This window comes from Oncorhynchus mykiss, chromosome 9 (genome assembly GCF_013265735.2).
Source record: "Oncorhynchus mykiss isolate Arlee chromosome 9, USDA_OmykA_1.1, whole genome shotgun sequence".
Lineage (NCBI taxonomy): Eukaryota > Metazoa > Chordata > Actinopteri > Salmoniformes > Salmonidae > Oncorhynchus > Oncorhynchus mykiss.
The window spans coordinates 50448573-50473799 of record NC_048573.1 but is presented as its reverse complement, the minus strand read 5'-3'; the positions used below and the strand labels follow the sequence as shown (position 1 = coordinate 50473799).

General features: G+C 41.8%; 1 protein-coding gene across 4 annotated transcripts in view; it reads right to left on the bottom strand.

Moving 5' to 3' along the window:
* Positions 1 to 25227, bottom strand: part of si:dkey-178k16.1 (band 4.1-like protein 1) — a 111946-nt gene that overhangs the window by 83698 nt on the left and 3021 nt on the right. For all 4 annotated transcript variants that reach the window (XR_005053279.1, XM_036988244.1, XM_036988245.1 and 1 more), the window contains exons 2-3: positions 838 to 926; positions 409 to 576 (exon numbers count right to left, since the gene is read on the bottom strand). Coding sequence is in view for 3 of the 4 variants with exons in the window: in XM_036988244.1 (XP_036844139.1) it covers positions 409 to 576; positions 838 to 909 (240 nt within the window). In the remaining variant the exon portion in view is untranslated. The remainder of the gene's footprint in view (positions 1 to 408; positions 577 to 837; positions 927 to 25227) is intronic.

Below are 25227 nucleotides of genomic sequence, written 5' to 3'. Positions count from 1 at the left end.
TTGCCTAGTTAAATAGAGGTTAAAAAAATAACTATAACCTTTGCAAGAAGCTAATGAGCTCCAGGCAGTGCACATAGATAGAGGTGTGTTTGCAGCAACTTGAATATAACTTGTTAATGTCTACAATTCAGCATGTTGGATTTAGCATTTGAACACTACAAGGGACAAATTGCTTTGGAACTGGCACTATCCTTATTCTTGAAGCGTTACCAAACATGCTAAGATGCTGCCTAAAATCATTTCTTTCACCGAATTTAAATCTGGTCTAGTGATTAGCCCTAGTCATGGTCAATCCTGTCTTTGCCCGTAAACTCTCTATCTCCCTGTCTGATTTCAACTTTGTTACAAAAAAAGGGGACCAAAACATTTAAAAAAAAAAAAAAAATTGAAATCCCATATAGTAAATACCTCTACTCCAGTTTCATACTCTGAGCCGTCAAGTAGGGAGATTTTGACAGGAACGGTTTTGGGGCGTTTGGAAGATTTCTGGGGGGATTTTGATGCTTTGCTGGGGGTCTTCTCTGAGCTGTCATCCATGTCCCCATGATGGTCATCTGACGTCTTACTGTCATGATCCTTAGGATAAGTGAAAAGTTTCAAATAAGACGTCATGAACCACAAATTATTGACTTAGTAACCAAGCCAATGTATGAAATCTCAAAACAGTAGGCTATATGATGTGGACATTCATGTAATAACCACAAAAGGCATACAATACAATGCAAACTGCATTCTATTAAAAGATTTGCTCCATTTTATGATATACTGTGTTTTGTAGGTTTAATGCAATGTGAAGTGCAAAATGATACACGACTGTGAGTCTTGCAGCTCTCCAACCTGATTGGTCCTCCTGACATCACCCTCCATGGTACTCTTCATCTCCATGGGCAATCCCTTTTCTGTGGTCATGGTAATGGAATGCAATCCTGAAACAATAAATTAACAGAAACATAAAGTCAGCAGTCTTCTGATGTCCACATCCCAAGACCAGCATGACATATTACCTATAGTGGGTGAACCCAGCCTGCCTATTACACACTCACACATATACCCTACCCATCACACTCTTCCCTACCCCTTGCAAAATCCGAAACCTCCCCAATGTTGTTGAAGTCACCATCCTGCGACACAGTGGCAATTACTGAACACAAAACGAATATCCAACAATGTCACATCTAATTTTCTTCTTAACTGACGGCTATTGTGGTTGCTTCAATTAGGCTCTGGCTGCAATCACTAAGTGCTTTTTACGTCAAAAGCGATGTGTCCTCACTGTAATAGCAGAGTTGAGCAGAGACTCTCTCAGGAGCTGTCTGCATGAAGAGCGTTCACTTTAGGAGGCTCTCCCTGATGCTAGCAAAGACATAGAATAAATTACATCAGCAAGAGAGCCCTGCGGCATAGCGGAAGACAGCAGAGAGAGAGAGAGAAAGGGAGAGAGAGAGTACAGGGAACGTGACAACAATTTCATTAGAGGGGTAGAGAAAGAGAGAGAGAGAGCGAGACAGATGAGCTTTGTCATGTGAAGGTGACCACTCGCTCTCTGAGAATAATCTGATTTGTACTCTTAAACAGAAGTTCCGCCCCTCACGATTAAAAATAGCTGACATTCTTAGAGAGCTCAATTATCTTTCAGATAACAGCCACATAATGTAGCTCTATTATCAGGGGGCAAAGGGTGTCCGCTCCAAGTTTTCTTCTGCTTCAGCTGTTGTCTTTGAAGATATGGGGAATATGACTTTGACAACTACTTCTACCCCAGTGATGTTAATGCAGTACTTATTACAACCATTTATGTAATTTAGTTATTTTATGACAGTGTTTCCCAAATGGTTAGATGTTGTTATCTTACATTTACGTAATGTAGCAGATGCTCTTATCCAGAGAAACTTACAGTAGTGAGTGCATAAATGTTCATATCTGTCCCCCGTGGGAATCAAATCCACAACACTGGTGTTGCAAGTGCCATGCTCTACCAACTGAGCCAGACAGGAGCTACACTAGATAACCAAAAATATGTGGACACCTGCTCGTTGAACATCTCATGCCAAAATCATGGGCATTAATATGGGAAGGCTTTCCACAAGATGTTGGAACATTGCTGCGGGGACTTGCTTCCATTCAGCCACAAGAGCATTAATTAGTGAGGTCGGGCACTGATGTTGGGCGATTAGGCCTGGCTCGCAGTCAGCGTTCCAATTCATCCAAAAGGTGCTGGTGCTGATGGTGCTGAGGTCAGGGCTCTGTGCAGGCCAGTTCTTCCGCACCGATCTCGACAAACCATTTCTGTATGGACCTCACTTTGTGCACAGGGGCATTGTCATGATGGAACAGGAAAGTCAGAAGCACAGAATCGACTAGAATGTCATTGTATGTTGTAGCATTAAGATTTCCCTTCAATGGAACTAAAGGGCTTAGCCCGAACCATGAAAAACAGCCCCAGAACATTATTCCTCCAACACCAAACATTACAGTTGGCACTATGCATTCGGGCAGGTAGCGTTCTCCTGGCATCTGCCAAACCCAAATTCGTCCGTCGGACTGCCAGATGGTGAAGCGCGATTCATCACTCCAGAGAACATGTTTCCACTGCTCCAGAGTCCAATGGCGGCAAGCTTTACACCACTCCCGTTAACGCTTGGCATTGTGCATGTTGATCTTAGGCTTGTGTGCGGCTGCTCGTCCATGGAAACTCCTTTCATGAAGCTCCCGACAAATAGTTATTGTGCTGATGTTGCTTCCAGAGACAGTTTGGAACTCAGTAGTGAGTGTTGCAACCGAGGACAGCCGATTTTTACACGCTACATGCTTCAGCTCTTGTGTGGCTTACCATTTCGCGGATGAGCCGTTGTTTCTCCTGGACGTTTCCACTTCACAATAACAGCACTTCCAGTTGACTGGGGCAGCTCTAGCAGGGCAGAAATGTGACAAACTGACTTGTTGGAAAGGTGGCATCATATGACGGTGCCACGTTGAAAGTCACTAAGCTCTTCAGTAAGGCTATTCTCCTGCCAATGTTTGTCTATGGAGATTGCATGTCTGGGTGCTCGATCTTAAACACCTATCAGCAATGGGTGTTCCTGAAATAGCGGAATCCACTAACTTGAAGGGGTGTCCACATACTTTTGTATATATAGTGTAAGTCATAAGAAAATGCTATAATATTTAGGTTGGTCACACAGTTCAAAAAAGTGAAACAAGTAAAGCATATAGTATACAGTAATAATACTTTACGAACAACAGACAACTAGGATGTCTGGCCATTGTAGCCAACTTGATAACAATATACTGACTTCCTACTAACATCTGAATTTAAGCCTTTTGTTTTCTTAGAATAGGCTACATTTGCTGGTCTAGTTATCCTACTTCAAAAGTATTTCCAGGTAGGCCTATCTATCCATAGAAGGAGAATGCGCACATAAAAGACTCAAGATATAAAAAGTGAATCATGCAACCATAATATTCAATTTGGGATTGGGAGGTGTGCAGAGCTCATTCTCTTACAGGACTGAAGTAGCCAGCGGCACAGTTAAAATCTCATAGTCTCATTGAGGATAATTGTCACGTGTGCCCCCTCTCCGGTCTCAAGGTCACCAGCCTGCTCGTTATGGTGCACACCTGTCACCATCGTTATGCGCACCTGTGCGTCATCAGCCTCACCTGGACTCCATCACTTCCCTGATTACCTTCCCTATATATGTCACTCCCTTTGGTTCCTTCCCCAGGGGTTATTGTTTCCGTTCCTGGGTCATGGCTGTGTATTGTTTGTCTTACATGTTTGTTACATTTATTTTTTTTAAACACTCACTCCCTGAACTTGCTTCCCAACACTCAGCACACATCGTTACAATAATCTATGTTGTAGGGCTGTCCACGACTCCAAAACATAATGGTCGACCAAGAGTCGTCTGTTTTAAAACGTGTATTTTTCCAAACATCCTACGTGTTTTAATTAGGGTTGCAAAGGGTCGGAAACATTCCAGGAAATTTCTGGAATTTTCCATGGGAAATTAAGCCCAGGAATTTGGGGAATTTACTTCAATTCATCAAAAAAGTTAGTTTATAACAATGAACCTTTTTTTGTGGGATACACAAGGCATTTCTAGGTCTTGTGGCATATTTTGGTTAAACTATCCCCAATTCAATGGAATCGCAACCCTCTGCATGCACAGAGCATTCTTCCATCACATGTGCAGTGCACTCTTCCATCTCATGTACAGCTGATTGAGCCAGCACTGTCTGAGCCAAGGACTATATGCTTTCTGGTAAGTTTTGATTACAATACTGGGTAAGGGTATATTTTATATTACATATGTTTTTGTTAACTAGTAAATAGTAGCCTACAGCAGTGTGTTTAAATAATTTCTAACTTGTTAACAATTCCTGCTCCCATGTGGGTTTTAGCTTGCTTGAGCCTGCTAACTGAGGAGTGTCAATTCACCTGTTTCCATACAGGTTTAATTTAAAAACATTTATCTTACAAAGGAATTGCTTAATCTAACTGCGTAACTATTTATATGTACATGGAATTGTATTTAGTTTTTTTTTCTCTTTTTTTCTCTAATCTTTATGAGAAAATGCCACTGGCACTATCTGATGTGTGGAGACATTTCACTGCAGCTAATGTAGAAGGAAAAGCTGTGTACATTTGCAAATACTGTGACAAATCATATGTGAAGAATGCAACAAAGATGCAGAATCATCTGGCAAAGTGCATAAAGCTCCCTAAGCGCTCACAACAAGCAACCTCGGACAAAAGTCCCTCTACTTCTATTTGAGGTGAAAATGATGAATCAGACACCTTATCGACAGCAACAGCTCATGGTCCTCCTGGAATCAGAAGTTTTTTTTTTTTTTACTCAATAGAGGAACGTTGTCAGAGGAATGCTGATGAATGTCTTGCTAGAGCTGTGTATGCAACTGGATCACCCCTGATGCTCACAGGCAATGTGTATTGGAAAGGATCTGAATGTTCTTCGCCCAGCATACACCCCTCCAACCAGACATGCTTTATCTACTCATTTGCTGGATGCAGAGTTCAACAGAGTTCAAGTGAAAGTCAAGCAAATCATAGAGAAAGCTGACTGATCATCTCTGATGGGTGGTCAAATGTTCGTGGGCAAGGAATAATTAACTACATCATCTCCACCCGTCAACCAGTATTCTACAAGAGCACACACACAAGGGACAACAGACACACTGGTCTCTTCATTGCAGATGGGCTGAAGGCAGTCATCAATGACCTTGAACCACAGAAGGTATTTGCACTGGTGACAGACAACGCTGCAAACATGAAGGCTGCTTGGTCTAAAGTGGAGGAGTCCTACTCACACATCACACCCATTGGCTGTGCTGCCCATGCATTGAATCTGCTCCTCAAGGACATCATGGCACTGAAAACAATGGATACACTCTACAAGAGAGCCAAGGAAATAGTTAGGTGTGTGAATGGTCATCAAGTTATAGCAGCAATCTACCTCACCAAGCAAAGTGAGAAGAATAAGAGCACCACATTAAAGCTGCCCAGTAACACCCGTTGGGGTGGTGTTGTCATCATGTTTGACAGTCTCCTGGAGGGGAAGGAGTCTCTCCAAGAAATGGCCATATCACAGTCTGCCGATATGGACAGCCCCATCAAGAGGATCCTACTGGATGATGTATTTTGGAAGAGAGTGGAAAGCAGCCTGAAACTCCTGAAACCTATTGCAGTAGCCATTGCACGGACTTAGGGAGACAATGCCATCCTGTCTGATGTTCAGACTCTGCTTGCAGATGTAAGAGAATAAATCCGTACTGCCCTGCCCACTTCACTGTTGCTCCAAGCAGAGGAAACTGCAGTTCTGAAATACATCAAAAAGCTTGAAGACTTCTGCCTGAAGCCCATACACGCCGCAGCATACATGTTGGACCACAAGTATGCTGGCAAGAGCATCCTGTCTGGTGCAGAGATCAACAAGGCCTATGGTGTTATCACTACCGTGTCTCGCCACCTTGGCCTGGATGAGGGCAAGGTTCTTGGCAGTCTGGCGCACTTCTAAGCAAGGGCTTTGGGATGGAGATGCAATATGGCAGTCGTGCCAACATATCTCATCAGCCACCTGGTGGAAGGGACTTTGTGGATCTGAGGTTGTTTCCCCTGTTGCCTCCATCATCCTCCAAATCCCACCAACATCAGCCACCTCAGAGCGCAACTAGTCCTTGTTTGGGAACACACACACCAAAGCACGCAACAGGCTGACCAATACAAGGTTTGAAAAATTGGTGGCCATCTGGGCAAATTTGAGGTTTTTGAGCCTGACAACGAGCCATCCTCGACAAGGTTGGAAAGTGACAGTGAAGATGAGGCCTCAGAGTCTGATGTTCAAGAGGTGGACATTGAGGAGGTCCAGGGAGAAGACATGGAAGCCTGAGAGGAAGACAAACAAAGCTTTAGTTTCTAGACTATCATTTGACAGATGTATGTTGAAAACGTTTTTGGGGGATGTGATGGATCATTGGGGATCATTCAATATTCCCTTTCTTTTGTTGTTCAGTGAAATCATCCCATGTGAAGAGTCAACTCATTTAATTAAAGTTCAATTCGTAACTAAATCGTTTTTTTAGTTCTATTGGAAGGATTTAATCATTTGCAATTATGTCTATTTATGATAAGGTAAATGGTTTATGTTTATGTCTCCATATGATATGGTAATGCAAAAAACATCTACATTCAAATGGTATTCATATTAATTTGCATATATTTCCGTTAATTCCCATATATTCCACCGGAAAGTTTCCACCTCTGAATATTCCCCAAAACGTGCAACCCTAGTTTTAATCAAATCAAATATATTCACTGAGATTGTCTGATGCTTTAAGCACATTGTTTGATTAAATCAGTAAGACACACAAATGACTAGAGGGAGTCCGACCACCACAGTGTTTATCACAGCCATTTCTGACGGCAAAGATCTGTTTCCCAAAATACATAATTTGTTTAGGAAAACATTCCATATTCCCTCAAATCTTGATCTCTTTCCATAACATAAAGAATGCATCATGTGACCAATGTGGCCTGACCTATAGCATATCATAAACACATTAATAAATTGGTTATAAAAAACTCCAAACACCGTAACAGCAAAATGGATGCAGAGGACGTGACAAATAAACCCAAAAAGGGGGAATGTTTAGGCTACTGGTTGCTCATGAACCAAAAAATTTGATCATATTACTCCAGTGCTAGCCTCCCTACACTGGCTTCCTGTCAAAGCAAGGGCTGATTTCAAGGTTTTACTGCTAACCTACAAAGCATTACATGGGCTTGCTCCTACCTATCTCTCTGATTTGGTCCTGCCGTACATACCTACACGTACACAAGACGCAGGCCTCCTAATTGTCCCTAGAATTTCTAAGCAAACAGCTGGAGGCAGGGCTTTCTCCTATAGAGCTCCATTTTTATGGAACAGTCTGCCTACCCATGTCAGAGACGCAAACTCGGTCTCAAAAGTCTTTACTGAAGACTCATCTCTTCAGTGGGTCATATGATTGAGTGTAGTCTGGCCCAGGAGTGGGAAGGTGAATGGAAAGGCTCTGGAGCAACGAACCGCCCTTGCTGTCTCTGCCTGGCCGGTTCCCCTCTTTCCACTGGGATTCTCTGCCTCTAACCCTATTACAGGGGCTGAGTCACTGGCTTACTGGGGCTCTCTCATACCGTCCCTGGGAGGGGTGCGTCACCTGAGTGGGTTGAGTCACTGATGTGGTCATCCTGTCTGGGTTGGCGCCCCCCACTTGGGTTGTGCCGTGGCGGAGATCTTTGTGGGCTATACTCAGCCTTGTCTCAGGATTGTAAGTTGGTGGTTGAAGATATCCCTCTAGTGGTGTGGGGGCTGTGCTTTGGCAAAGTTATATCCTTCCTGTTTGGCCCTGTCAGGGGTATCATCGGATGGGGCCACAGTGTCTCCTGACCCCTCCTGTCTCAGCCTCCAGTATTTATGCTGCAGTAGTTTGTGTCGGGGTGCTAGGGTCAGTGTGTTATATCTGGAGTACTTCTCCTGTCCTATCCGGTGTCCTGTGTGAATTTAAGTGTGCTCTCTCTAATTCTCTCTTTCTTTCTCTCCCTCGGAGGACCTGAGCCCTAGGACCATGCCTCAGGACTACCTGACATGATGACTCCTTGCTGTCCCCAGTCCACCTGGCTGTGCTGCTGCTCCAGTTTCAACTGTTTTGCCTTATTATTATTGGACCATGCTGGTCATTTATGAACATTTGAACATCTTGGCCATGTTCTGTCATAATCTCCACCCGGCACAGCCAGAAGAGGACTGGCCACCCCACATAGCCTGGTTCCTCTCTAGGTTTCTTCCTAGGTTTTGGCCTTTCTAGGGAGTTTTTCCTAGCCACCGTGCTTCTACACCTGCATTGCTTGCTGTTTGGGGTTTTAGGCTGGGTTTCTGTACAGCACTTTGAGATATCAGCTGATGTACGAAGGGCTATATAAATACATTTGATTTGATTTGATTTAAAGGGGAAGTCAGATGTGTGGAATAAATCTTACTAGTTGTGGAAAATACTGGAGATCAAGAAAAGTAAGGTAAGGAGCAAGGGCTGCGTGTATATTATGTGTGCCAAACAGGTGCTGTTAGATCACAATATAATTTTTCTGAATGTTTGGAAAAATGTAAACACAAAATAAATTACAAGCGTACCAGAGAGTCTGTTGTAATGATTTTTTGTCAAGTCTTTATTACAGCAAAGACTAAACAGTCGCAATCATTCGTGAATGCAATTTCCGGAATGGAACGGTTTATTTAATGTTTAAGCAAATTATTCAAAGGTCGCTTTATTTTATTTTAAAATGAAAAAGCTTGACTGCATTTCCAATTATGAATGACTCGTATGCTGTGTGATGACATGAACGAATGAATGATTGATTGATCCAGTACCCTATATAAGTGTTGAAATATAGGCTTAATATATACCTAAATTGCAGTTGTAAGACTAAAGAGGATGTACTTAGGCCTACCCACTGTTCCTAGGCCGTCATTGAAAATAAGAATTTGTTCTTAACTGACTTGCCTAGTTAAATAAAGGTTAAAAAAATGTAATAAATGGTGGTTACACAAGGCTGGTAAATTAAGCCTACTAATGATAATGACATTACTTATTATGATACTGATGATCATCATAGTTAAAAAATAAGAAGAAGGAGAAAAAGACAAGGAGTGTTATTATTATTATAAATATAATTTTTCGGACAATTTGGAACAGTGTAAACAACACTAAATAAATGATAAATAATACAAGAAGCTGTTCTAATGGGGAAAAAAAAGTGCAAAGCCTTTATTAAAGCAAAACAAAGATTTTTTTTAAATGTGTGAAATTGTTTACTTGACAATCAACAGGCAACAGAAGCAGTATCTGTCTTATTTCTATAGATATACAGTGCCTTGCGAAAGTATTCGCCCCCCTTGAACTTTGCGACCTTTTGCCACATTTCAGGCTACAAACATAAAGATATAAAACTGTATTTTTTTGTGAAGAATCAACAACAAGTGGGACACAATCATGAAGTGGAACAACATTTATTGGATATTTCAAACTTTTTTAACAAATCAAAAACTGAAAAATTGGGCGTGCAAAATTATTCAGCCCCCTTAAGTTAATACTTTGTAGCGCCACCTTTTGCTGCGATTACAGCTGTAAGTCGCTTGGGGTATGTCTCTATCAGTTTTGCACATCGAGAGACTGAAATTTTTTCCCATTCCTCCTTGCAAAACAGCTCGAGCTCAGTGAGGTTGGATGGAGAGCATTTGTGAACAGCAGTTTTCAGTCCTTTCCACAGATTCTCGATTGGATTCAGTTCTGGACTTTGACTTGGCCATTCTAACACCTGGATATGTTTATTTTTGAATCATTCCATTGTAGATTTTGCTTTATGTTTTGGATCATTGTCTTGTTGGAAGACAAATCTCCGTCCCAGTCTCAGGTCTTTTGCAGACTCCATCAGGTTTTCTTCCAGAATGGTCCTGTATTTGGCTCAAACCATGATGCTGCCACCACCATGTTTGACAGTGGGGATGGTGTGTTCAGGGTGATGAGCTGTGTTGCTTTTACGCCAAACATAACGTTTTGCATTGTTGCCAAAAAGTTCAATTTTGGTTTCATCTGACCAGAGCACCTTCTTCCACATGTTTGGTGTGTCTCCCAGGTGGCTTGTGGCAAACTTTAAACAACACTTTTTATGGATATCTTTAAGAAATGGCTTTCTTCTTGCCACTCTTCCATAAAGGCCAGATTTGTGCAATATACGACTGATTGTTGTCCTATGGACAGAGTCTCCCACCTCAGCTGTAGATCTCTGCAGTTCATCCAGAGTGATCATGGGCCTCTTGGCTGCATCTCTGATCAGTCTTCTCCTTGTATGAGCTGAAAGTTTAGAGGGACGGCCAGGTCTTGGTAGATTTGCAGTGGTCTGATACTCCTTCCATTTCTATATTATCGCTTGCACAGTGCTCCTTGTGATGTTTAAAGCTTGGGAAGTATTTTTGTATCCAAATCCGGCTTTAAACTTCTTCACAGCAGTATCTCGGACCTGCCTGGTGTGTTCCTTGTTCTTCATAATGCTCTCTGCGCTTTTAACGGACCTCTGAGACTATCACAGTGCAGGTGCATTTATATGGAGACTTGATTACACACAGGTGGATTGTATTTATCATCATTAGTCATTTAGGTCAACACTGGATCATTCAGAGATCCTCACTGAACTTCTGGAGAGAGTTTGCTGCACTGAAAGTAAAGGGGCTGAATAATTTTGCACGCCCAATTTTTCAGTTTTTGATTTGTTAAAAATGTTTGAAATATCCAATAAATGTTGTTCCACTTCATGATTGTGTCCCACTTGTTGTTGATTCCTCACAAAAAAATACAGTTTTATATCTTTATGTTTGAAGCCTGAAATGTGGCAAAAGGTCGCAAGGTTCAAGGGGGCCGAATACTTTCGCAAGGCACTGTATATGGATGATTCATAAAGCCAAGCACATTTAACAGTTAGGCTATTGATTATAGACCTAATTAAATTGGGGATTCCTCTCTCCTCACTTTTCTTAGCCAATAAGGTAAGGGCTGTGTTCTCGTCTCCTCATTCTGCTGCAGCCTCCGCCGCATTGTTCTCAACACCAATATGCTGGTTAACTTTGCTTTTATGCACATAGCAACATGGTCTAGGAAAAGGTGCCAAATCAACTGCGCACTGATGTGTTTCAGAACCACAGGTATGCCTTGTTAAAAGTTAATTTGTGGAATTTCTTTCCTTCTTAATGGGTTTGAGCCAATCAGTTGTGCTGTGACAAGATAGGGGTGGTATACAGAAGATAGCCCTATTTGGTAAAAGACCAAGGCAATATTATGGCAAGAACAGCTCAAATAAGCCAAAAAATACAGTCCATCATTACTTTAAAACATGAAGGTCAGTCAATCCAGAAAACTTCAAGAACTATGAAAGTTTCTTCAAGTGCAGTCGCAAAAACCATCAAGCGCTATGATGAAACTGGCTCTCATGAGGACAGGAAGACCCAGAGTTAACTATGATGCAGAGGATAGGTTCATTAGAGTTAACTGCACCTCAGATTGCAGCCCAAATAAATGCTTCACAGAGGGCAAGTAAAAGACACCTCAACATCAGGTGGTCAGAGGAGACTACGTCAACCAGGCCTTCATGGTCGAATTGCTGCAAAGAAACCACTACTAAAGGACACCAATAATAAGAAGAGACTTGCTCAGTCCAAGAAACACAAGCAATGGACATTAGACCGGTTGAAATCTGTCCTTTGGTCTGATGAGTCCAAATCTGAGATTTTTGGTTCCAACTGCCGACACGGTGAGACGCAAAGTAGGTGAACGGATGACCTCCACATGTGTGATTCCCACCATGACGCATGGAGCAGGAGGTGTGATGGTGTGGAGGTGCTTTGCTGGTGACTGTGAGTGATTTATTTAGAATTCAAGGCACACTTCTGGTTTGCTGTAGTGGGGCTATCATTTGTTTTTCAACAGGACAATGACCCAAAACACACCTCCAGGCTGTGTAAGGGCTATTTGACCAAGAAGGAGTATGATGGAGTGAGGCATCAGATGACTTGGCCTCCACAATCACCCGACCTCAACCCAATTGAGATGGTTTGGGATGAGTTGGACTGCAGAGTGAAGGAAAAGCTGCCAACAGGAACTCCTTCAAGACTGTTGGAAAAGCATTCGTCATGAAGCTGGTTGAGAGAATGCCAAGAGTGTGCAACGCTATCATCAAGGCAAAGGGTGGCTACTTTGGAGAATCTCAAATATAAAATATATTTTGATTTGTTTAACACTTTTTTGGTTACTACATGATTCCCTGTGTGTTATTTCATAGTTTTGATGTCTTCACTATTATTCTGCAATGTAGAAAATTGTAAAAAATAAAGAAAAACCCTTGAATGAGTAGGTGTGTCCAAACTTTTGACTGATACTGTATATTTTTCTGCTATTGTTCGGCTAACAGGCTGTCGACTAAACAATCGACCCATCGATTAAATGTGGTCAGCCCTACTATGTTGTGGAATACTTAAGTTAAACATGTAAACAAATATTACTCCTTCTATATCTGTAAGTCAAACCACACGTGTATCATGGTGTTAGTGTAACAGTATAGCTTCCATCCCTGTCTGCCCCAAGCTGGGCACGAACACGCAACATTCGCAACCCAAAGAAGCACCATCAATACCACTGACCTAAAACAAAAGCATTTCTAGGTCTGTGGAAACAATACTTCTCGGTCTCAGGGCGGATGACATCACTTGCACAAGATTAGCGCATCGCTAACTGAGTAGTTATTCCACATCGGCTACGCTATAGCATAAAGACAGGAAACCATGAGTGCCACCAATGGACATTAGACAAGATTACAGACATCTCTAAATCTTTCAGTACTTTGATCCAGATTTGAGTACCATTTCTCTAGCTAGAATGGACGTGTGATTAAAAAACAAGGGATAAAGCTAATGAGATGGTGGGATTAGTGAAATGGCACAAGGCAGGCTAAGATTAAAGTTTAACACATCCAGGAAAACCTTAATTAAGAAGTAACAAAATAGGGTTTTAATTCAGTCTTTTAATTGCTCCACACTTGTAAACAGCTGATGGATAATGTGGTATTAGTCACCAAAGCATCAAGGAAGTTAAGATGAACATTTCCCTCAGCCAGCTGTCTGTCTGCTAGCGGGTCTCTGAATTTAACTCTTGAAAGGCTCAGACGGAAGACTTCTCTCAACTTTAGCGACAGGCAAACCTATCTGTGCATAAGCAGAGGCAATCCAAAAATTATATAAACAGGCTATTGAGAGGACTAATGTGATACGCGGCATGATAAGTAGGCTTGGGTGGTATACCGTATATACCTATACCAGGGTTTTTGGAAATAGCCACTGGATGGTTTTTCATTACCGTCAATACCGTTGATACAACAAAGTAGTTTTTTATTCATTTTAATATTTGTAGCTACTTTTTAAAGGCTACTACAGGATTCGCAGATACCCATAGACTTCCAGTCATTGTGCTAAGGCTAGTTAGAATTTGCTTGAGAAACTAACTTCATACGGATTAGATCCCAGGCTGTGTCGCAGCCGTCTGCGACTGGGAGACCCATGAGGTGGCACATAATTGGCCCAAAGTCGTCCGGGTTAGGGGAGGGTGTCAAGAAGCAGTGCGGCTTGGCGGGGTCGTGTTTTGGAGGACGCACAGCTCTCCCAAGTCTGTATGGGAGTTGCAGCGATAGTACAAGACTAACTACCAATTGGATATCATGAAATTGGGGAGAAATAGGGGTAAAAAATTTAATAATGAAACACAAAAAGAATTGTCATTACTTTCTTCATACTGGACACAGAGACATAAAAATGGTATCCACGAGTTCATCTGACTCTGGGGAAGTAGATAAAGGGCCTCATTGGCAAAATACCTAAGTATCCCTTTAAGTAAATACCTGCAGTCAACTTGTGCAATACATTAGGAAATACCGAAGATCGCGTTCTACATTTTACCTGTCAGATAATTTAGCTAATTTATTAGCTCTTTAGTTATCTAGCTAAGTGGTTAGCTTCTTACAAAATCAAGTTGCGCTTGGTAACAGCAGAGAATCATCTCCTGGATCAAGAGCCTTGCTGTCTAATATTTGTTTTGTGCATGCAACAAACTGTAAGTAGCCTTTTTGTTACTTGTATAACTTTGATCTGGGATGTCTGTCCTGCAAATACTTCAGGTTAGAGACTGTATAACATGTAGTGCTCGTGAGCATTTCGTTATCATTCCGTTATCATTTCGTTATCATTATCATTCTCATTCTCTATCGGATTACAAAGGCTCAGTGGGGTTTGAAAATAGCTTCCCTTGTGTTCAGTGCCAGTATTACTGAATATGGCACAAGGTCAGAAGGAACATATGACAATCTGGATAGCGCCCAAGTCTAGTGATAAGTCCCTCAATTTCAAAGCTCAGTGTGGACAAAGAAAGTAATACATGGAGTGTCTTTGAACCCTTTATGAAGTGACTTCATGACCAGCACCTAACAATAAGAAATAGGGTATAATTACTTTATTTCCTAAACAATGGCTGTAAATTGCAAACTGAAACTGTATTGCGTGTGAGTGAGCTATATGTCAGGACTGTGCAGTTTTACATCAGTAAGGTCATGTTTATGCAATGGGTAGCCTACACTCTTAGAAAAAAAATCTGGTATAAAGGATTTGGACGATACCCATAGTACACAATTTATAAAGCAAGCAGCATAACAGCTGCACCAATGCATAGGCACTCACACGACCAATGGACATGGGAACAATAACCGACAAAGACAGAGGGAACATATATAACATACTAATCAGAGGAAATGGGAACCAGGTGTGTGTAATCAGACAAGACAGTCCGGGGTTGATGATAACAAATCCCGTTCAGTGAAGCCTAGAAAGCCGGTGAAGTAGACCTCCGGAACTGGTGAACAGAATGAGCATCAGTGCCAGGGTGATCCGTGACATATCTAGAACCTAAAAGGGTTCTTTGGCTGTCCCCATAGGAGAACCCTTTGAAGAACCCTTTTTGGTTCCATGTAGAACCATTTACAGAGGGTTCTACATGGAACCCAAAAGAGTTTCGCCTGGAACAAAAAAAGAGTTCTACTTGGAACCAAAAAGTGTCCTCCAAAGGGGACAGCCAAAGACCCTTTTGGAACCCTTTTTTCTAAGAGTGTATGTAATATGCTCTGTGTGTGTGTGTGTGTGTGTGTGTGTAGAGAGAGAAATGGTCTTAGAAGTTGATCAGTGACAGAAGCGTGGGTGCTCATTTCAAATGTCAAGACGTGGGGGCCAATCAATTCTTTCATTTAGGCCGCAATGCAACTCAATTACTGAAAGCTCCACATCTGTTATGGTCACTGCACACTTAATCTTCAGCCTAGAGGAGATAATAGGGAATGGGACGGCAAGTGCTTAGGTGCACAACTCTTTGACTGTTTATCTCTTCAAAGAAGCTCCTTGTCATTAAGTCATGAACCCCATGGAACCCAAAAGAGTTCTACTTGGAACCAAAAAGGATTTTACCTGGAACCAAAAAGGGTTCTCCTATGGGGACAGCCAAAGAACCCTTTTGGAACCCTGTTTTCTGAGTGACGTAAATGACAGCAGATTACATTAGAAAAAGACAAATGAGCTTACTGTTCATAGATCATTGCCAGAAGTATGTTGCAGAACACTAGAGGCTGGGCTAGGGCTGAGCGATATGGCCAAAATACTGTATCACAATATTTTGTATTTCTTTTTACGGTGTTATGGTATATATTTTATGGTATATATTTTATGTTTTTGAATAATAAAAGTTCTAAATATGCTTAATGAATCGTGCATGACCCTAGAGTGGCAACAACAAAAAATATTTTAATGGGGCTTTCTGTGACAAAACTATCAGTAGAGTTGAAAATGCGATGGAAATACATTTTTATTCGGTACATGAAAGATTAAGCATAAAAGCACTTTTTGTGTGCATTACGTGTGGAAACTCATGACTGGTGAGAAAATGTATGTCATTTCTTTAAGCAGATTTTAGAATATTCGCATGAAAATCTGTCGCTAATTGAATGGAAACCTAGTTTCTGACCATGCATTTTCAATGGATTCAATGGCAGTTCTTACTTTTGCCACAAGGGGCATTGTCCCGATTTCTAGGATGCTTTTGGCTCCAGTGTTGCCTAACGGGCACTATTCATGGTAAAAAATGTATATGTGCACACCCAAAGCGCTTGCTAGTCGGCTCTCACCCACCATGGAACTGTGATTGGTTGCCATGGCTGCAGGCTTGGCTGCAGACATTGTCGGATTATTTAAGAACTCTTGTGTTCACTCTGCAGACAGGACAGGCGGGAGCAACGGCTGCTGCACCTGTGGCTGTTCCTAATCCTCCACTCCCTACCAGCCCAAGCATCTTCCTCCATTCGGGAGCCTCATCTCCCGGCACAGGAGTGCTATGAGGGGCCTCCTGGGAGGTGTCGTGGGTTCCTGCTCCAATGCTCGCTGGCCTTCGAGCTGCAGGCATCAACGTTTCCCAGTAAGCGTTCCAGAGTGGCATACGTCATCTCCTTGCTCTCAGGACGGGCTCTGGCCTGGGCCACGGCCATATGGGAGAAGCAATCAGACATTTGTTTTAATTGGCAAAGCTTCACCCAGGAGATGAAGAGGGTTTTTGATCAACCCATCAGTGGCAGGAATGCTGCTCAAAGACTCATTGCGCTTCGGCAGGGCAGCCAGAGAGTAGCTGATCACGCCATTGACTTTCGGATGCTCGCTGCTGAGAGCGGTTGGAATACAGAAGCCCTTCACTCAGCCTTTCTGAACAGACTCCGTGAGGTTCTGAAGGATGAACTGGCTTCCCAGGACAACCCTGACACTCTGGATGAACTTATCATTCTGGCCATCCGATTTGACAACCGGCTTTGGGAAAGTCGTCGTGAGAGGACAGAGGGGTTCCGAGTTGTTTCCAGTGTTTCTGGGCAAAGGGCAGTTCCTGCTTTCATAGACTCTGGGGCTACAGGCTGTGTTCTGGATCGCACATTAGCTGTTGTATTCGGCGCATGTGACTAATACAACTTGATTTGATTTGAAACTAAACATTAAAATACCGTTATTTAAGGCAAGGTAAAAATCCAACTCAGTCCATGCATCAATACCGGCATGTAATAAAATAGAGTTTACCGGGCTGGGCAATTTGGATTTCAATGTCCTCTTGATGCCAACTTGGCATTGTGTTGTCGGCCAATTAATCTATTGTACGTTTTGACATTTCAAGTAATGTCTGGGAGCTTATTAATATCTGCTCTGTACATACACCCCCTGTGGTGTGTGTGTGTGTGTGTGTGTGTGTGTGTGTGTGTGTGTGTGTGTGTGTGTGTGGTGGAGCTTCCGCCCTTTTGCTTACACATTACAGATCTGCAAACAATGGAGTGTTAGGGGAAGGGATAGTGAGGAATTTGGAACTTTGTGAGTCTGGAATGTCAATCAGAGACTCAATCAGACGTTATGTCTGTGAGATTACCTCTGTTCTGCTCTCAATTCCTGAGACAGAGCCCAGATAACAATCACCACTTTGCGTCAGCTCCGTTGAAATGAAACATCAGTATCATTGACATGTTGAAACCATATATCTGCTGTAGTAGAAAGACTCCTAACTCATACTGCAGAATGTCACTTTCAAACAATGGAGGTTGAGTATAGATATAGTATGGTAGCACAACAAAGGCTCGTCGATTGTAGCTAGCGTTAAGATAAATGCCCAGATTGTAATGGAAATAATGGGGGGGGGGGGGTCATTTTCTGCAGAATGATGTGCCATGACGTGCCATCCGTCATGACCTGACGGTGCCTATCTGTCATCATGCCCTCTTCCTTACAGAGACCCTGACAATTTGCGGCCCCAAAAATGTGATGCGAGCTAGGGCGGGTCGCTGTAGCCCTGGGGCCAATCCTTCATCTGCTCGGCAGGTGGCAGGAGGAATCTATCAAACATGGTGGCTCAGTGTCATGTCACAGCAGAGAGGGAAGGCACATGGAAGACAGAGTGAAGACTCTGGTTGTCAAACACAGTTTGCCATAACATTTCGGCTGATGGGTCTAAAGCACGAGACAAAAAGACTTGGCATATGAAAGATTGTCCAGATATCATGAAGCTATAATACAGGGGTCGGCAAGCTTTTCTTATGGAACAGTTCAATGTCATTTATAATAAATATTCTACAAAGGTCTAATAATAAATGCAATAAATAACATTATTTATTGCAAAATACACAGTTCATTGTACAGAAATAATTAACTGTTACCAATAGCCCTAAACATAACTGAATGACAACCAGTCCAGAATATATAAGACAATCGTCTTTCCATCAAGTCCATATCTTGAATGAATACACGCCACTGCTGAGAATCATACTCTGTCTCTGGTCTCTCCCCTCTGACACTTGCAATAGCCTAATAATCTTAATGCATGGTTCAATTTACAGAAATATACAACTGTTAGGTCTAACAACAACAGCCCTAAACATAACTGATTAAGAACCAGTCCAGAATACGAAAGACAAGAAGGCGAGGACTGTGATAGGGTTATCTCTCTCCACGAATGTATTGTCTATCTCCCTCCAATTAGGGCACATTCATTGTTTGTAAAATACCTTGTAGCAGTTGTAAGGGCAAAGATTCAGGCAGACATATAGAGGTGCAAATAGATGTTGGTTTTATTTACACTCACCTCCGTATCTATTTGGACAGTGATGCAATAAATAAAAAAATTGGGCCTCAATACTCCAGCATTTTTGGTGGGAGATCAAATGTTTTATATGAGGTAAAAGTATATATGAGGTGACAGTATATAATGTGACAGTATAGAATCAAGGGCTCCCAAGTGGCGCAGTGGCCTAAGATCCTGCATCTCAGTGCAAGAAGCATCACTGCAGTACCCGGATTGAATCCAGGCTGCATCACATTTGGCAGTGATTGGGAGTCCCATAGGTCAACGCACAATTGGCCTAGCATCGTCCAGGTTTGACCCGAGTAGGCCGTCATTGTAAATAAGAATTTGTTCTTAACTAGGGTTGCACAGTTTGAGGAATATTCAGAGGTGGAAACTTTCTGTGGGAATTAACGGGAATATATGGGAATTAACGGGAATATATGGGAATTAACGGAAACATGTGCAAATGAATTTTAATACCATTTAAATGTAGATGTTTTTTACATTGGATATATTTCCCATATCATATGAAGACCGAAACATAAACATTTTACCTTATCATAAGTAGACAAAATTGCAAATGATTAAATCCTTCTAATATAAAAAAATTATATAATTTAGTTATGAATTGAACTTTAATTAAATGAGTTGACTCTTCACATGGGATGATTTCACTGAACAACAAAAGAAAGGGAATACTGAATGATTCCCAATGATCCATCGCATCCCCCAAAAACATTTAACATACATCTGTTAAATGATAGTCTAGAAACTAAAGCTTTGTTTGTCTTCCTCTCAGGCTTTCATGTCTTCTCCCTGAACCTCCTCAACGTCCACCTCTTGAACATCAGACTCTGAGGCCTCATCTTCACTGTCACTTTCCAACCTTGTTGAGGATGGCTCGGTGTCAGGCTCAAAAGCCTAAAATTTGCCCGGATGGCCACCAATTTTTCAACCCTTGTATTGGTCAGCCTGTTACTTGCTTTGGTGTGTGTGTTACCAAACAAGGACTAGTTGCGCTCTGAGTTGGCTGATGATGGTGGGATTTGGAGGATGATGGAGGCAACAGGAGAAAAAGTCTCAGATCCACAAAGTCCCTTCCACCAGGTGGCTGATGAGATATGTTGGCACGACTGCCATATTGCATCTCCATCCCAAAGCCCTTGCTTGGAAGTGTACTTTGCCAGACTGCCAAGAACCTTGCCCTCATCCAGGCCAAGGTGGCCAGACACGGTAATGATGACACCATAGGCCTTGTTGATCTCTGTACCAGACAGGATGATCTTGCCAGCATACTTGGGGTCCAACATACATCATCCAGTAGGATCCTCTTGATGGGGCTGTCCATATCGGCAGTGTGATATGGCCTTTTCTTGGAGACTCCTTCCCCTCCAGGAGACTGCCAAACATGACAACACCACCCCAACGGGTGTTGCTGGGCAGCTTCAATGTGGTGCTCTTATTCTTCTCACTTTGCTTGGTGAGGTAGATTTCTGCTATAACCTGATGACCCTTCACATACCTAACCATTTCCTTGGCTCTCTTGTAGAGTGTATACATTGTTTTCAGTGCTATGATGTCCTTGAGGAGCAGATATAATGCATGAGCAGTACAGCCAATGGATGTGATGTGAGGGTAGGACTCCTCCACTTTAAACTAAGCAGCCTTCATGTTGGCAGAATTGTTTGTGGTCCAAGGTCATTGATGACTGCCTTCAGCTGATGTGCAATGTAGAGACCGGGGTGTCTGTTGTCCCTTGTGTCTGTGCTCTTGTAGAATACTGGTTGAGGGGTGGAGATGATGTAGTTAATTATTCCTTGCCCACAAACATTTGACCACCCATCAGAGATGATTGCAATACAGTCAGCTTTCTCTATGATTTTCCTGACCTTCACTTGAACTCTGTTGAGCTCTGCATCCAGCAAGTTGGTAGATAAAGCATGACTGAGGGGTGTATGCTGGACAAAGAACATTCAGAAATCTCTTTCATTACACATTGCCTGTGAGCATCAGGGGTGATCCAGTTGCATACTACGTTCCTCCATTGAGTTGCATACTACGTTCCTCCATTGAGTTGCATACTACGTTCCTCAATTGAGTCAAAAAAAACTTCTGATTCCAGTAGGACCATGAGCTGTTGCTATCGATAAGATGTCTGATTCATAATTTTAACCTCGAATATAAGTAGTGGACCTTTTGTCAGAGGTTGCTTGTTGTGAGTGCTGAGGGAACTTCATTCCCTTGACCAGATGATTCTGCATCTTTGTTGCATTCTTCACATATGATTTGGCACAGTATTTGCAAATGTACACAGCTTTTCCTTCTACATTAGCTGGAATGAAATTTCTCTACACATCAGCCTGTGGCATTTTCCTGTAAAGATTAGAAAAAAAATGAGTAAAAAAAACAAATACATTTCCATGTACAGATAGATAGTTAAACAGTTAGATTAAACAACTAATTTGTTAGATAAATATTTTTTAAATGAAACATGTATAGAAACAGGTGAATGAACACTTCTCAGTTAGCAGGCTCAAGCAAGCTAAAACCCACATGATAGCAAAAACGACTTAGCAGAAATGGTTAACAAGTTAGAAGTTATTTAAAGACACTTTGCTGTTGGCTACTAATTACTAATTACTAGTTATGTATGTCATATCAAATATATTCACCTCACCCAGTATTGTAATCAAACTTACCAGAAAGCATGTAGTCCTTGGCTCAGAGTCTAGTGGTGTGGGCTCAATAGCATCTCATTAGTGTGCAAGATCTTGAGAATCAGCTGTACATGTGATGGAAAAGTGCACTGGACATGTGATGGAAGAATGCACTGTGCATGCAGAGGGTTGAGATTCCATTGAATTGGGGAAAGTTTAACAAAATATGCCACAAGACCTATAATTGCCTTATGTGTATCCCACAAAAAAGGTTAACTTTTATAAGCTAACTGATGAATTTAACTTCTTATGGCAGTATTGCGTAGCTTGGATAAATAAGGTGCCCAGAGTAAACTACCTGTCCCAGTTGGTAATATATGCATAGTATTAGTACATTTGGATAGAAAACACTCTGAAGTTTCTAAAACTGTTTGAATGATGTCTGTGAGTATAACAGAACTGATATGGCAGGCAAAAACCTGAGAAAAAATCCAAACAGGAAGTGGGAAATCTGAGGTTGGTCGATTTTCAACTCAGCCCCTATTGAAGTTACAGTGGGATATTGATAATCTTGTACTTCCTAAGGCTTCCACTAGATGTCAATCGTCTTTAAAAACTTGTTTGATGCTTCTACTGTGAAGTGGGACCAAATGAGAGCTGAATGAGTCAGAGGTCTGGCAGCAGTAACGCGCTGTTCATGTGCATTTCACATGAGCGGTATCTCCTATCTCCTATTTGGACATAAATAATGGACATTATTGAACAAATCAAACATTTATTGTGGAGCTGGGATTCTTGGGAGTGCATTCTGATGAAGATCTTCAATGGTAAGTGAATATTTACAGGGGGGGGGGGGGTGGGGGGGGGGGGAGTATTTAGTCAGCCACCAATTGTGCAAGTTCTCCCACTTAAAAAGATGAGAGAGGATATATACAAAATTGTAGACCTGCACCAGGCTGGGAAGACTGAATCTGCAATAGGTAATCAGCTTGGTTTGAAGAAATCAACTGTGGGAGCAATTATTAGGAAATGGAAGACATACAAGACCACTGATAATCTCCCTCGATCTGGGGCTCCACGCAAGATCTCACCTCGTGGGATCAAAATTATCACAAGAACGGTGAGCAAAAATCCCAGAACCACACGGGGGCACCTAGTGAATGACCTGCAGAGACCTGGGACCCAAGTAACAAAGCCTACCATCAGTAACACACTACGCCGCCAGGGACTCAAATCCTTTTTGAAATCTGACACAGCGGTTGCATTACAGAGAAGTATATCTTTAATTCCATGTATAATACTTGTATTTTCATCAACATTTATGATGAGTATTTCTGTAAATTGATGTGGCTCTCTGCAATATCACCGGATGTTTTTGGAACTACTGAACATAACGCGCCCAATGTATACTGAGATTTATGAACTGATAAATATGAATATAAATATGAACTTTACCGAACAAAACATACATGTATTATGTAACATGAAGTCCTATGAGTGTCATCTGATGAAGATCATCAAAGGTTAGTGATTAATTCTCTCTCTATTTCTGCTTTTTGTGACTCCAGTCTTTGTCTGGAAAAATGGCTGTGTGTGTTTTTGTGACTTGGCTCTGACCTAACATAATCATTTGTGGTGCTTTCGCTGTAAAGCCTATTTGAAATTGGACACTGTGGTGAGATTAACAACAATATTACCTTTAAAATGGTATAAAATACATGTATGGTTGAGGAATTTTAATTATGAGATTTCTGTTGTTTTGAATTTGGCGCCCTGCACTTTCACTGGCTGTTGTCATATCGATCCCGTTAACGGGATTTCAGCCCTAAGAAGTTTTAAGCAAAATTCTCCAAATTTCAGGGCTTAACTTCCCATGGAAAATTCCGGCAATTTACTGGAAAGTTTTCGACCCTTTTCAACCCTATTCTTAACTGACTTGCCTAGTTAAATAAAGGATAAATAAAAATAAATATCAAGTTCACATAAAGTGAAAGACCTCGATCCACATGATTATAGAGCCCAACCTATTTATTCTCAATGTTGGCCAATCACGGGACCTTCCTCACACAACCTTGCCTGTTTAGTATGCCGGTCCATACACTATCGGAGCTGTATTAATCAGATATTTTATTCTAATGGAGTTTATGGCCAGTCCATCAATCTATGCTGAGAGGAAGTTGGCTCGAGCTACCTACTGTAGTAGAGGTGGGCGCACATGTGCAGTCAAGTGGGAGAACCTTCACAGGACATGGAACAGTACCTCTTTCTGTAGGCTATATTGGTGTTGTTATCTGATGTACGCAGTCAAAAATATGAATTATCCTTCTATAGTTACATGCAGCCACACTACCAAAATAGTGAGCAGCTAGTTTAGCAGAGGATGTCATAGACAAATACAGGATAGGCTCATAGTTTATTAGTTCCTCTAATTGGAAGATGTAATACTGTCACGTTCGTTATAAAGATGAGACTAACGCGCAGCGTGAGTAGAGTTCCACATGTTTTTAATAAAACCGAAACTCAGCAAAACAAACAAGCGCAAACGAAACGTGAAGCTATATGAATAGTGCAGACAGGCAACTAAACATAGAACAAGATCCCACAAACACCAAAGGGAAATGGCTACCTAAATATGATCCCCAATAAGAGACAACGATAAACAGCAACGATAAACATATCAGGCCAACATAGATATACAAAAACCCCTAGACCTACAAAACCCTAGACATACAAAAACCCTAGACAATAGAAAAACCCTAGACAATACAAAAACCATAGACAATACAAAAACTAGCGTACCCACCCTAGTCACACCCTGACCTAACCAAAATATAAAGAAAACAGAGATATCTCAGGTCAGGGCGTGACAAATACACATGCTACATCATGACTGAGGCAGTTTGTTTCATATTAATTTGTTGACCTAAATAGTGAGCAATGAGCATAACACTTGTGAACCAATAGCTGTTCAGACTGAGTTAGTGTAATCAAACGTTCAAAACAGTGTCTGCAAAAGCAAACAGCCATTGCAAGAGGAATGTGCCAGGTAGCAGCAAAATCCTTTGTTGGTCTTTCGAGACAATATTGCTTGACACGAGAATGATCTTGGACATGCATTGTCTTCCTGAGGTAAATTGATGTAATACAGTCATCTAGCTACCTCTCAGTGGCGTAAAGACAACACAATGTCGTCATTCGAAAGATATAAACATCTGTCAATTGTAATGTGTAATGACTGTTTATTACAATCAATCTTATGACTCTGAGACAGTAAGTTTATCTAGTGGTGAATTCAATATGGCTGTGAACAAATAACTGTTCCAGCAGATTCAATGAAATATCATGGATTGAAAATCAATCATGTAATGACATGGAGCTGACACAGGGGAGGCAGTGTGTCTGAGTGTGTCATGCATGACTGTAAAGACGTTAGCATGCTACAGTTTGGCTGGCGCCTATAGGCAAACCGGAAAATAATTGCATGACGACGAGTCGTCTCTTGTTGAATGACAACAGGCACGTCATTGAAGAATTCCTTCAGTTGACCAATCGCCAACGAGGGGTGGTAGACTTCGGCTGACGACTTCGGCTGACGACTTCGGCTGACGACTTCGGCTGACGACTTCGGCTGACGACTTCGGCTGACGACTTCGGCTGACGACTTCGGCTGACGACTTCGGCTTGCCTTCGCGAAAGATGTTTGTGTGCACGAAACAGCCAAAGAAACACTTGCCGAAGTCAAAAACGAACAATAACGTCAGAAAATGTCGTCATGATACATGCACGAACTGTTCCA